The following is a 12331-nucleotide window of genomic DNA, read 5'->3' as shown; positions in this document are numbered from 1 at the left end:
AGGGAGCGACGCCGAAATAATTGGCCACCCCCACAAAGAAAGGATGAAGAGGGAGATAAGCCCCCGCTTCAATGTGATACCGGGACCAGGCGCTGTTTGCCCCTCCTGGACGGTTAGCCCTCTGCTCCGCAGTAGGACGTGTAATGGTCACCCCCGTTAGGGGGTATTTTCTGAAGCAGTTCGCGACCATCCGAGGGGTCATCGAACTGGCTGGAGGAGTGTACCACTCGACATCAGGCGGATTGCGATGACGAGGACGAGCCCTAGTTTGGATATTGGGGTCAGGAGTAAGATTTTCTCGACCACTCGTCGAGGGAGCCCCCGCCTGCGAGTCAGGCTGAGCAGAAGGAGATGGGTTACTTTCAGATTCGGGCCTTTTCTTGCCAGAGGATTTTGAACGGGCCATAGAAGGGTGCGGTCTGGAAGAGACTCGAGAGAAGGGTATCTGGTGGATGCGATCGGATATTTGTTCTTCTCCCTCGAGCAGTTGGGCAAGGAGGTCGTCGTCGATAGGTCTCTCACCTCCCCACAAATCTGGCATTAAAATCTGCAAACAGAAGAATGGGGAGGCGAGGTCAGAGGGATCTAGGAGATTCTTAAAGTAGCGCTGGTCGAAGTATGAAAGCTAAGCCTTTATATAACAGTATTCTGACTAAGTCTCTCTGCGCAAACAGTTTAAAAAGCGGGCCAAAAGGGTGAGAGTGAAAAGTTTTCTTGAAAAGCTTTTTCGACTCCCCTCGCAACGGGAAGAAATTATTTCCAACCGGATTAAAAAATCGAAATGCTACTTCGATCCTACGTCCTAAAAGGTGCTAATCCTGGGTTTTAAACCTACTCAAAAGCATACGTTGACGACAAAAAACATCTTATCTACAGGCGTTCAAAAAACCAGAAACCAAGAGATTCAAAACAGTAGACCATTTAAAAGCATGCACCACGAAAGGTTAGAAGCATGGAGTTGCAGAGTAACTTACCAAGGAAAGAGGTCGTGAAGATGGAAATGAGAGTTTCGGAAGTCAACGAGCCCACCGTCTGATCCTACAGCACGAAGGAAGGTTCGCCGGAGAGAGTAAAGCTCTGGTTTTTAGGGTTTTTCGACAAAGAGATGACGTACGTAAAAAGGAAGAAAATGGCTCAAGTAACCTTATATAAGTTTGTCTCTGGTACTCAAAAGGCGTGATCATTAATTTTCCATTTTCGAAGTATGGGGAAGCGTAAAGGCCGTCAAAATTGTTTCTGGGAAACTGAAAAGCCTTGATTAGACAGGAGTGGTTTGCTTTTTTCAAGAACGCACGAAAGGCTCTGACACGTCAGGAGGGGTTACCGAAGGGTCGTACGCTCAAAGTTTATTTACTGTTCGTAGTAAATAAACTTTGGGGGGCAAATGTTATCCAATAAATTAGCATTTATGACGTGGCGAATAATCTCTTGACACATGCCTGACACCTGGAGCGTCTGCTAGAGTATCGACCATGAGACACACCAGAAGCAGGACATACCTGTTTTTACCACGACCAGACTGGTCGGTGGTTCCGCTGGCAAAACAACATTTATGGAAAGATCTTATGTATCCCGAATTTATTTCATGCAATCTTCTGAATATCCCATGATTCAAGGGATAATATCTGTAACAAAATTGGGCAACCCCCCATGGGCCTATAAAAAGCAAGAGATGGCTCATGGGAAAGGAACCCTTTTTGGCAGTTAAAAAACCATAGGAATATAGAAATTATCTGTGAAAACGAGGATTGTTTATGAGGAGTGTTGAAACTCATTGAGCCCAAGCTCTCTGATCGCACTTTTGTTCCCATATCAATATCATTCTAAGTGGACGTAGGTCATTACCAGATTCTGGGGCCGAACCACTATAAATTACTGTGTTTTCTTTACTTTTGTCATTACGTTATTATCTATACATATTCGCCTATATCATTCATATTTTGACTCCGTGTCAGTTGGCTAAAACGAGGGTCAACATTATCAAACACATTTATTATTTTTTGTTTTTAAAAACAAAAATAGTTATCAAACATATTTTTATTTTTTAAAAATAAAAATAATAATTCTATTTTTGCATTTAAAAAATTCAAAAACAAAAATTTTATCAAGCACAGCCAAAATGTTACACATAAATATAATAATATTTTTTAACGTTATTTATCAAATCCTAGACTTAGACTTACTAGATTAGTATAATATTGTTAATAAAAAAGTAAATATACACATTATTTATTTATGAAGTCAATATAACCAAATCAAAAAAATTATAGCTAATAACAATCTTAAAAAATTTCAAACTTAAACGCAAACACAAAAGTCTAGGTTGTAACATAAATAGTAATGTTCTAATATCTCAAAATAACTATTAGGCATCATTTTGCAACATATTCATAATATATTGCATTTTCACCTCATCTGACATTGCATAAAACACTCGCATCAATGAGGGCTTTTCTGCTAACATGTTGGTGGCTTTAATACATTGTATTGCAGTTAGGCTGTCAATCTTGCTTATTTCTGTATATAAATTGGCTTGCATATCAGCCACTTCTTTATCATTTGATAATGCATTGATCAGTCCTTGAAGCTTAGGGACGATTTCTGATACAGATTCTGCTAATGCACCAATATTAGCTGACATACCATCCATTACCTTTGACCTTTTCTTTTTATTACGTTGTTGGGCACTAGTAATACTCTCAGTGGATCTACGACGCATATTACTAGGGTGTTGAGTATTTGAGACACCATCAAACTCATCTATTTCTTCATCATCCCCTCCATCAGCTATATTATCATCAACTCCAAAATCCACACCAATTGTATCCTCTTGTCGTATTTCCTCTTCATCATCGTCAGCATTACCAGCATTTGTTCCAGTAGCACGATCTCGACCATATATTTCTGCTAGCTTGTAGTAATAAGGAAATGGTTTTCCATATAATCCACTTGCATCTTTACGTTTCTGTGTATTCACAAAACAATGCAATCACATGTTATCATAAATAACAGACATTAATATATATATTATTATATATAAATATATGTCAAACTATATTGTATTTACCTTCACCCACTCATCAAATGCACTTTTTTCACATAATAACATCATATGCTCATTGTCCCAGCCAAAACCACTTAAAGACAACAATTCAGTCAAGCAACAATACTTTCCCTTCAAAGTTTTAATACGAGATTCAATATGAGGTGAGGCCTTCAATCCAGAACGCTGTAATTTTGTTTCTAACATAATCTCTATTTGTTGCAAATATCCATTTTTAAATCCACAATCAGCCCGCCATGTAGGATTTTGGCTTAACTCTAGAAGACAGTCGATCAAAGCATTGTCTTCCATTGGAGTCCAGTAATGTTTATTTTGACCTCTCCATCTTTGACCTACATTAGAGTTAGAACTCATCCTGTACATTCATATAAGACTTCTCATGAGTATAAAAACAAAACTCAGAAGAATTAAGTACTCATAAATCAATATGAATGAAATTAAACTCAAACAACTTGGACAAAAAGTACGAACATTTCAAATTAATGTATATATGTCGTTAATACATCAAAATATGATCAAAGTGCTCAAATACAAATAGTAGAATAATAAATACTAAAAAAAATTATCCTAAACCTCTATTTGCTCGCCATGTATTCCACATTTCTTCTGCCAAATTTTGTCTCCATGTGGTCCAAGAATTTGAAGACTCAACACTATTTATATAATTATAATTTGTTGTAGTATGATTTTCTGGAAAATTATTCATCTCATTTTCCACTGGATCAATGTTCATCTCTTTTCGAATAAAATTGTGCAACATACAACAAACAGAAATTATACGTCGTTGTGTTTTCAAGTCATAAAAAGATGGACTTCTAAGAATTGCCCATCGCATTTTCAACAATCCAAAGCAACGCTCAATTACATTCCTAGCACTTGAATGTTTCATATTGAAGAACTCTTCCGGTGTGTTTGGAAGGTGTCCATCATCCCAATCATTAAGATGGTATCGTGTTCCTCGAAAAGGTGCAAGAAAACCTTGACCATTGGTGTATCCAGCATCAACTAAATAATAATAACCTACCACCAACATAAAATAAATTTTGTTATTCGATGGAAAACTACATTATTAGTTTGAGATTAAACTTTTACAAGTTTACTATAATTTATTATTTTACCGTTAGGGACTTTTAACCCATTTCTCCTAGTCACGGCATCTCTCAATACTCGTCCATCATGTGTTGAACCTGGTAAGACATATATAAACTGCATGTCTTGTGAACAAACCCCCAAAACATTGGTTGCGATCTCTCCTTTTCTTGTCCTATATCTTGGTTTATCAGCTTCACGTACACGCACTCTTATATAGGTTCCATCTAATGCTCCCAAACATTTCTACATCAAATTCATTCCACTTATTATAACAAATTTTAGTTAACAATCAACAACTAAATTTTGTAATCCATAATTCATACCTTAAACCACTTCCACCTTGGATCGATTGAGGTCTCTAATACTGGCTCAGGTGTTTTCCAAAATTCTTTTTGGCAGCGAATCATTGCTTTTAAACATTCATGAAAATATTTACTAACAGTTTTTCCTGATCTCTTAAAACTAAAACCAACAACACGATTCTTATGGTGGTGTGCTAGAATATATAGAAACATTGCTACCATCTCCTCAATCGATACATTGCGTGTCCTTCTTAAATTCCCTCTTGTAGTGAGTATGCTACATAATTTTTGAAAAGTTTGTCTATCCATTCTTAATTGTGAAACACATTTGACATCACTTTCATACACTAAATCATGTAAGTTTTCTAATTGTCTATAGACTCTCATAATAGATAACGGATAATTGAGACGTTTTTTGTAACCTATCCATGCATAAGCACATGTAGTTGTACATACACTCAAAATAATTTGTAATAGTACAATCAAATTTTGTACTACAACAATAATCTTTTGTTTCCTTGTCAAACTTAACGAAGTCATTCGTCTACAAAAAAAAAAAACATAAATTAACAAAATGTTTTGGTATAAAAAATAAATATTCAAATTCTCTTTTCAAAATATAAAGATAGCAACCAATTAATTAACAACATACATATATATATACTATGTATATATATATATATAAATAATTTGGTTATCAACATTCTTTTATCGTTTTCTTTTGTTTTGTTATTATTTATTTTTATTTTTTTAATTGTTTTTTCTCTTTTCTTCTTGCCACTATATTGTACATAAATGAGTTAGACTTATTTTATTAAAAAAAAAACTACTGTGCCACTTTATTTTGTTGTAACATTTTGTAATAATTAATTAAATAATAACTTTAAAAAAAAACTATTATTTCTTTAATAAAAATACCTTACATAAATACTATTATTATAATACAATACATTGCCTATTATTCTACTACTTTCATTATTATTATTATTTTTAAAAAAGTGATATGTTCTTAGAGCAATTTAAATATTTTTATTAATAAAAGTTAGTTTTCTATTATATATTAATCTTTTCACGTCAAATTTTTTATCTTTCCTTTTTTGGAAAACACGTCAACTACATTTTTAGAACAAAAATAAAATATAATAAGTACAGTAAATATAATAAATAAATACATACAAACAGTAATTTGGTACAAAATAATAATAATAATAACTTAAATAACTAAAAGCTATTTAAATTAATAAATTATATTCCACGAAATATGAACAAAAAAATCTATCATATATACATTATCACATATGTTGGACCTATCAATAATATTTATGCAAAGTTGTTGCTTATATGAAAACATTAAACACCACCTACCATGAATACATGAATAGGCTTAAGAAAAAAAAAGAATCAATCATAAATATGTCCATCATTTCTCTAATAAAATAATTAAAAAAATAATAATTTAACATTCTTTTGCAAAAAAATCAAACTTAAAAATTAGTTACTTATGAAGTATAAATAATAAATTTGAATGTTAGTTAAATATTAATTATATATTTCTTAATTTTAAGATAAATGGAATCTTTATACTTTGTATGCTATGCATGATGCTGGAAACATTATGATATTGTATGTATGTTTTATATGGTCCAATTATGATTATGAAAGTCTATGTATGCGTGATATGTTATGAATGGAAATATTATGCTATGTCTGTTACAGTTCTGAAGTTGTGAGTAATCAAATAAGACTATTTTAATAATAATACAAATATAAATAACATCATCATTATATAAATATATATATATATATACTAGTTAATAGGAACGTGCCTAAGGTAATTTTAAAAAATATGTTTTTGTTAATTATTATTTTTTTAACATTTTTGTAAAAAAAGTTGTCATTTTTATTTGTTTAGATTATATTAATTTAGTTTTAATTCAATTTTTGAAAATGAGAAATTATAACAAATAAAATGAGTAATTATCTAAATAAATAATTATCAATTCAATTATTACAATTTTTCATGTTATTATTGATTTTATTTATTTATCCATCTCTTATTATTAGTGTATTACTTATACTAATTACATAATATTACTCAAAATGTATATACCTTACTTTATAATAAATTAGTAATTTATTTTATTAGGTTATTTGTAATTTAATATTTATATTATATAAAAAATTATAATAAACAAAGTCAAACCTAAAAAATACTGCATAGTAAATGTAAAGTTTGTTTAATAATATATATCATTAATAACTGAGATTGAGATTGTAGATTAAAAATTTGAGAATGAAACATGAAAGTAATATCTAATCCCAAATTATAATTTCTTTCTATTTTATTAAGAAAATAACAATCGTGCATTTATATATAGTAAATTATAAACATAATAAATTAATATATAAAAACAAATGAAAAAAAAAGATAAAATAAAAAGAGCATATTTAAAAAAAAAGTACATTCAATTAGAAAATAAAATATATGACAAGTCAGTGAGATATATCATCATAAAAAAAAATTATATGAACTAAAATGATGAAACAAAATTAAATATTTTTTAAGAAAGTTATCTCTTTAATTGCCTACACAGTCTTAAGAAGTATAATAAATTGTGCACATTTTTCATATAATAATATTTTAAAAAATTATATAATAATATTTATATAAAAGTTTTATTTTTTATATAATAAAAACAGTTTTAAGAAGTATAATGAATCAGTACTTGTGCATTTGTATATAATGATAATTATTTAAAAATAATAAATAATTAAATAAATTAAAATATGATATTTTTCAAATATTTTATAATGATAATTATTTTTAAATAATATATGATTAAATAAATTAAAATATGATATTTTTGAGTTAAAATGATAATTATTTAAAAATAATAAAATCATACATTTTATAACATAAATAAAATTTAATTAAACTTAAACTCATTTATTAGAATAATATTATATTAAACATATAATATAATCTAGTGTGAATTAGCAACAAATTGCTTTTTTTTTAAAACTAGTAAGAAACTTAAATTTAAAATATGCATATAATATTTAATATTACATTAAACATATAACATATAATCTATTATTGTCACTCCTAAATTCAAAAATTAGAACAAACATAAACTTAAACAAAAATAAATAAATTATTTAATTAAAATAGGATATTTATTTCAAAATTTGTATGACATTAATATAAATTTAATAAAAATAATTAATAAATTCTATAAATAAAACTAAGCAAACGTGCATATTATATGTTGCTTGTATCTAGTATGTATATATATATTTAGGTAACACACCCACCGAACAAGAGGAATTTTTGTTTATTTTTCTAAAACTTTAATCCTTTTTTTTTTTACTAAAATATCAAAAGAAATATGTTTCCCAATTATTTATAACACATATAAATTTGATTTTTTTTATTTTTGTTGTTTAATTTTGGCGAAACATTATGTTGATGCTAAAATTTTATATATTTTGTAGGGAAATTCTCCGGTGCACTCCAAAAATGGGCACACCGGTGCACCCCTTGCTGTTTTGGGCTCGAAAAGTGTTACACCCAGATTTCGAGCTATGTTAATTATGACCTCGAAAGTTGGATTCGCAAATAAGTGGACTCATAAGGTTGGAAACATGCTCCAGGACTAAATATCGAGCCTGCAAGACATAGACGACCTCGAATATGGTGACCTCGAAGTGTTCATGATCTCGAAAGATAGCTCCGGGAACACACTCATCTTCATGGACGACTTCGGACCAGGGGTCCCAAGCTCGACGCACGAACGATCTCGAAAGCCATGTGGCCTCGGGAGATGTTTCTAGCTCGATAGATGACGGGAAACCTGGGAAGCTAAAGTCTTAGAGATACGCGATAACCACCTTGAATATCTACAAGTGTTGTAAATATGAGATGTAATCCTCATTTATTATTGTAAATCCCCTAGAATCGTGGGATATTATTTGGTCAGTTATACGTCTCCTGGTCTTCAGGGGACGTTTCCTTTTATATCTGATTATAGGCATTTAAAGCCATTTATTTTATTTATACAAAAAGAGTAACTACCCAAAATATGTGGGATAGTATTCTGCAGCCTTCTCTATAAATAGAGAGGTCATGCACCATTGTAAAGGACCGAAATTCTGATCTTTGAGAGAAAACTCTGGAGAATTCATTCTGGAAGAATTCCTAGAGATAATCTTGAGTTTAATAACAAAGACTCGTGGACTAGGCAGATTTAACTGCTGAACCACGTAAAAATCGTGTGTTTACATTGTTTTATTTCAATTGGTCATTATCAACTATTGTTTATGTGCTCTTCTTTCACTGTTTGACGAAAAGCGGCGTCAACAAAAAGTATTTTCGATGAATTTCTTTTTTATGACCGTGTGCATTGTAGTTATTTAGAACATCCTGCAAATTTTTTAGAAAATTCCGAATAATTTACAGTGCCGAAAACTAGGTTTAAAATAGGTTGTTGTACGTGTGACTAATTTGTTTATGTGCGTGAAAGGTAACATGTTTGAACCTAATTTTCAGCACTGTAAATTATTTTGAATTTTTTAAATATTTGCAGGATGTTTTAAATAACTACAATGTACGTCATAAAACTTTTACCAAAAATACTTCTCAAACCAAAAACACTAGTGGTGCACCATTGTGCTCCTTTAAGGGGAGTGCACTCGAAAATTTGCCTATTTTTTTAATATAATGTGTAAATTATGTAAAATAGTTATGTTGAGTTTTATTACCTATAGTTGATATTATTATTATTATTTTGGTGGTGAGTTTAATTTTTTTTTGGGTCAAATTTATAAAAATAATATTTTATAATACCATTAAGAAATAACAAGTTAAGTTTGTAATTAGGTGATATTTTAGCACATACTTTTATAATTTCAATCTCCACATAATTCACTCATGTCCTTAATTCATTATTTTTTGGGATAATATTTACATAGCAATAATATCTATACACCCAACTTAATAAAAATAAATTAACTTTGCCTTTTGAAAATAAATTAGTAACACTCTTTTTCAATTTTAATTTCATTTTTGTGTTATTTTCAACCATTTCATTTTATCTTATTTAAGTTCATTATTTTTTCTTTTTTTTTTAAAAAAAATTTAACAAGTTTTATTATATACTTTTTTGTTTAACTTTTTGTGTGTAAATATTTAAAATATATATTACTTATTTATTTTTCCTATAATATGAAAAAGAATAAATATATAGAAAAATATTGAGTATAATTTAAAATATATATATATATAATTCACTAAAAAAAATTGATGTATCTTAATAAAGTTTTGGAGCGTCACATAGTGCCCCCATTTAAATATATATATATATAATCATGCTATTCGTTTATAAAAAGTGGAAAAAAATTAATAGAAAAAAAACCTAACAACAGAATGTAACATTTAACAGTAATGAGTTATAAATGAGAAGAAAATAAAAGTTTGGGAACCAATTTACCAAAAAAAAAAATCGGGAACCAACTTGCCAAACACATGTATAGTTTAAAGACTTTTAACACAAATAAGTCTACCAAAATATTTAAGTTTTCGAAGTACGAGTTGGAATATTATCTTTATTTCAAATTCAATCTGAAAATAACAAATCCTCTAAAATTAAATAAACATGTATTTTTAAAAACATTATAAATATCTTTTCAATAAATTAATTATATTATGTCCTCTTAATGTTTAATAATTGTTTTCTCTTTATTGTGCAAATAACATCTTACCTATGAGATATTTAACTTTTTGTATTTTGTGTAAATGTTTAGCAGGAGTTATTATATCTTTTTGTATTTACAAAGGTATGAGATGGTTGAAGGTGATATTGGGTATGCTTGATAAGGTTTACTTGCATCATAATTTTGTTAGTCATTTGGTAACCAACTTTTTCGCTGACAAATAATTAAACAAAAGCTTAAAGAAATGTAAAATGAGACACATGGATTTACGTGGTTCAAGTTATTAAATAACCTTAGTCCACGAGTCACTCATATTAAGATGAGAAAAGCATGAGGGTTCAAGCTTCAATGGAGTTTCAGGCAGCATTTTAGCAATGCTCTATGGTTTCACAGTGGGTCTATTACGAGGTTTCAGCTAACTACTTTTTTTGGGAGCATACATTGATAGTGTCAGGAGGTAGCTGCACGTTTTTCTATGTCAGGCTTGAACATAGAGCGCTCAATTTTTGTTAGAGAACAAAAGATACATTCTATAATTAAATTTATATGATAATGTTCATTAGATAATCAATGAAACTAATTGATAAAAACATAATTAGAGAGGCTAACGGACATTAAGACCTAGCTTTAATTATGAACAACTAGTAAAGGGTCATAACTCATGCAATGACTAAATCAATGGACGACTTTATAGTTATAGCTTCTAATTATATGACTGTAGTTTTGAGAGTTCTACTATGAATTTCTAAATAAATAATTCATAGTTAATACATTAATTAATAGATTTAAGAGTTAGTGAAATTAATTAAATTATTGGAGCTTAGAATTATAGGTCCATAGTATGAAAGATGTTGGGTTAGGAGGCTAAGACACTATTTGATCTATGTTATCCATATTTTTCACCTATGACACGTGGCATGGCCAAACGGGTCCATGGGCCCATTGAAGAGGTCCGGGCCCAACCTAGGCCCAATGAACAATAAACAAGGAAACCCCGTCGGCCCGGACCATACCATACCCACTTACTAGCAAGTAGCGTGAGCATAGCGAAGGGGCCAGAAATAAGGTGCAGGCCCAAATCACCTTCATAATCATAGTCAGTCTATATTCTCCTCGTTGTAAATTATGGTGACGGGCGATCCATTCCAGGAGACGGATCTCATTAAGTGGGATCCAGGAGAAGACACCGCCATCAAGATGTTCGCCTTGGTAAATGAACCCGGGTCCTGGTACACGAACCAGGACTTAGGTAAATGAACCTGGATCACCTAGCTAGATTGAACAAGCCCAGTCTTTCCTACAGCTGACGTGTCCCCGAGAAATCTGGCAGTTGGTCTGCCTAACTAACCTGCAGAATGGGGTACGCACGGAACATACACTATTCCTAGGAAATGGTATTGTCACTACTCTGACAGATATTGTACCCATGATTTCCTTAGTAGCCCAAGCAAATTAGTCCATGCTAATGTACAAAGGATAGTTGTAAGGCTTCACCACACCTAAGCCGGCCCAATGAGCCTAGATTAACAACCCTTAATTATGTTACATATCTTGTATTATGGCTCTGTTAGCGAGAAATTATAGTAATATCCCTATTAGGCCCAGATTAGTCCAACCCAAGTGACATGACTGCCTATAAATAGGGTCAGTCGTGCACTGTAGCGAGGATCTAGAATTTCTCTTGTAAGCAAAACTACTGAACTTGCAAAAAACATCCATTGTCATAACTCTCTAAAGCCTAATACTAGTGACTCATGGTGTCGACGCGGTTTTTCGCCAACAGATAATTATACGAATAAATAGGATGGATTAATGTTGATTGATAAACTGTAATATGAAAATGATAATATTCTAGGATGTGAGAATTAATTGCAAGGAAGCAATAGTCACTCGTTTTTTAAGTGGTTTGGAGGTTAAAATCTCCTTAGTCCACCAGTTGATATTATTGATATCTCCTCACTATTTCTTACAAAGTGTTTGTTTTACAAGAATAAGCCAACCCCTTGCACTATCCAGGGTTTTAGTATTTATAGGAGATTTGATTTCTGAGTAGGTATTGGGGTCATCCCGTGACCTGTTCATCCATCAAATCATTTATGTGACATCGATGATTAATTCCTAAACCTTGCAGTGAAGTGTGGTCTAATCAATAGGTAAGGAT

The 12331-nt window shown here is 30.8% G+C and overlaps 2 protein-coding genes across 2 annotated transcripts; both read right to left on the bottom strand.

The window, feature by feature from the left end:
* Positions 1-2365: 2365 nt before the first annotated feature.
* Positions 2366-3418, bottom strand: LOC133795607 (uncharacterized). The gene is made up of 2 exons (XM_062233061.1): positions 3068-3418; positions 2366-2965 (listed from the first exon to the last, which is right to left on the bottom strand). The coding sequence occupies exons 1-2, from the start codon at positions 3416-3418 to the stop codon at positions 2366-2368; spliced, it is 951 nt and encodes a 316-aa protein (XP_062089045.1).
* A 208-nt stretch (positions 3419-3626) lies between these two features.
* Positions 3627-4680, bottom strand: LOC133795606 (protein ALP1-like). Its single transcript, XM_062233060.1, has 3 exons — positions 4480-4680; positions 4183-4399; positions 3627-4084 (listed from the first exon to the last, which is right to left on the bottom strand). The coding sequence occupies exons 1-3, from the start codon at positions 4678-4680 to the stop codon at positions 3627-3629; spliced, it is 876 nt and encodes a 291-aa protein (XP_062089044.1).
* Positions 4681-12331: the final 7651 nt, after the last annotated feature.

Source organism: Humulus lupulus, chromosome 8, assembly GCF_963169125.1.
Source record: "Humulus lupulus chromosome 8, drHumLupu1.1, whole genome shotgun sequence".
In the NCBI taxonomy this organism is placed as follows: Eukaryota; Viridiplantae; Streptophyta; class Magnoliopsida; order Rosales; family Cannabaceae; genus Humulus; species Humulus lupulus.
The sequence above is the reverse complement of the archived record's forward strand: the minus strand, read 5'-3'. Positions and strand labels throughout refer to the sequence as shown.

What these genes read in the sequence shown, in the direction of transcription:
- LOC133795607 (XM_062233061.1), bottom strand. Translation starts at nt 3,418, where the DNA reads ATGAGTTCTAACTCTAATGTAGGTCAAAGATGGAGAGGTCAAAATAAA. An exon ending in CATTTGATGAGTGGGTGAAG is followed by an intron (nt 2,966 to 3,067) that starts GTAAATACAATA and finishes GTGAATACACAG; the next exon opens with AAACGTAAAGATGCAAGTGG.
- LOC133795606 (XM_062233060.1), bottom strand. Translation starts at nt 4,680, where the DNA reads ATGGTAGCAATGTTTCTATATATTCTAGCACACCACCATAAGAATCGT. An exon ending in CAAGGTGGAAGTGGTTTAAG is followed by an intron (nt 4,400 to 4,479) that starts GTATGAATTATG and finishes AATTTGATGTAG; the next exon opens with AAATGTTTGGGAGCATTAGA. An exon ending in TGGGTTAAAAGTCCCTAACG is followed by an intron (nt 4,085 to 4,182) that starts GTAAAATAATAA and finishes TGTTGGTGGTAG; the next exon opens with GTTATTATTATTTAGTTGAT.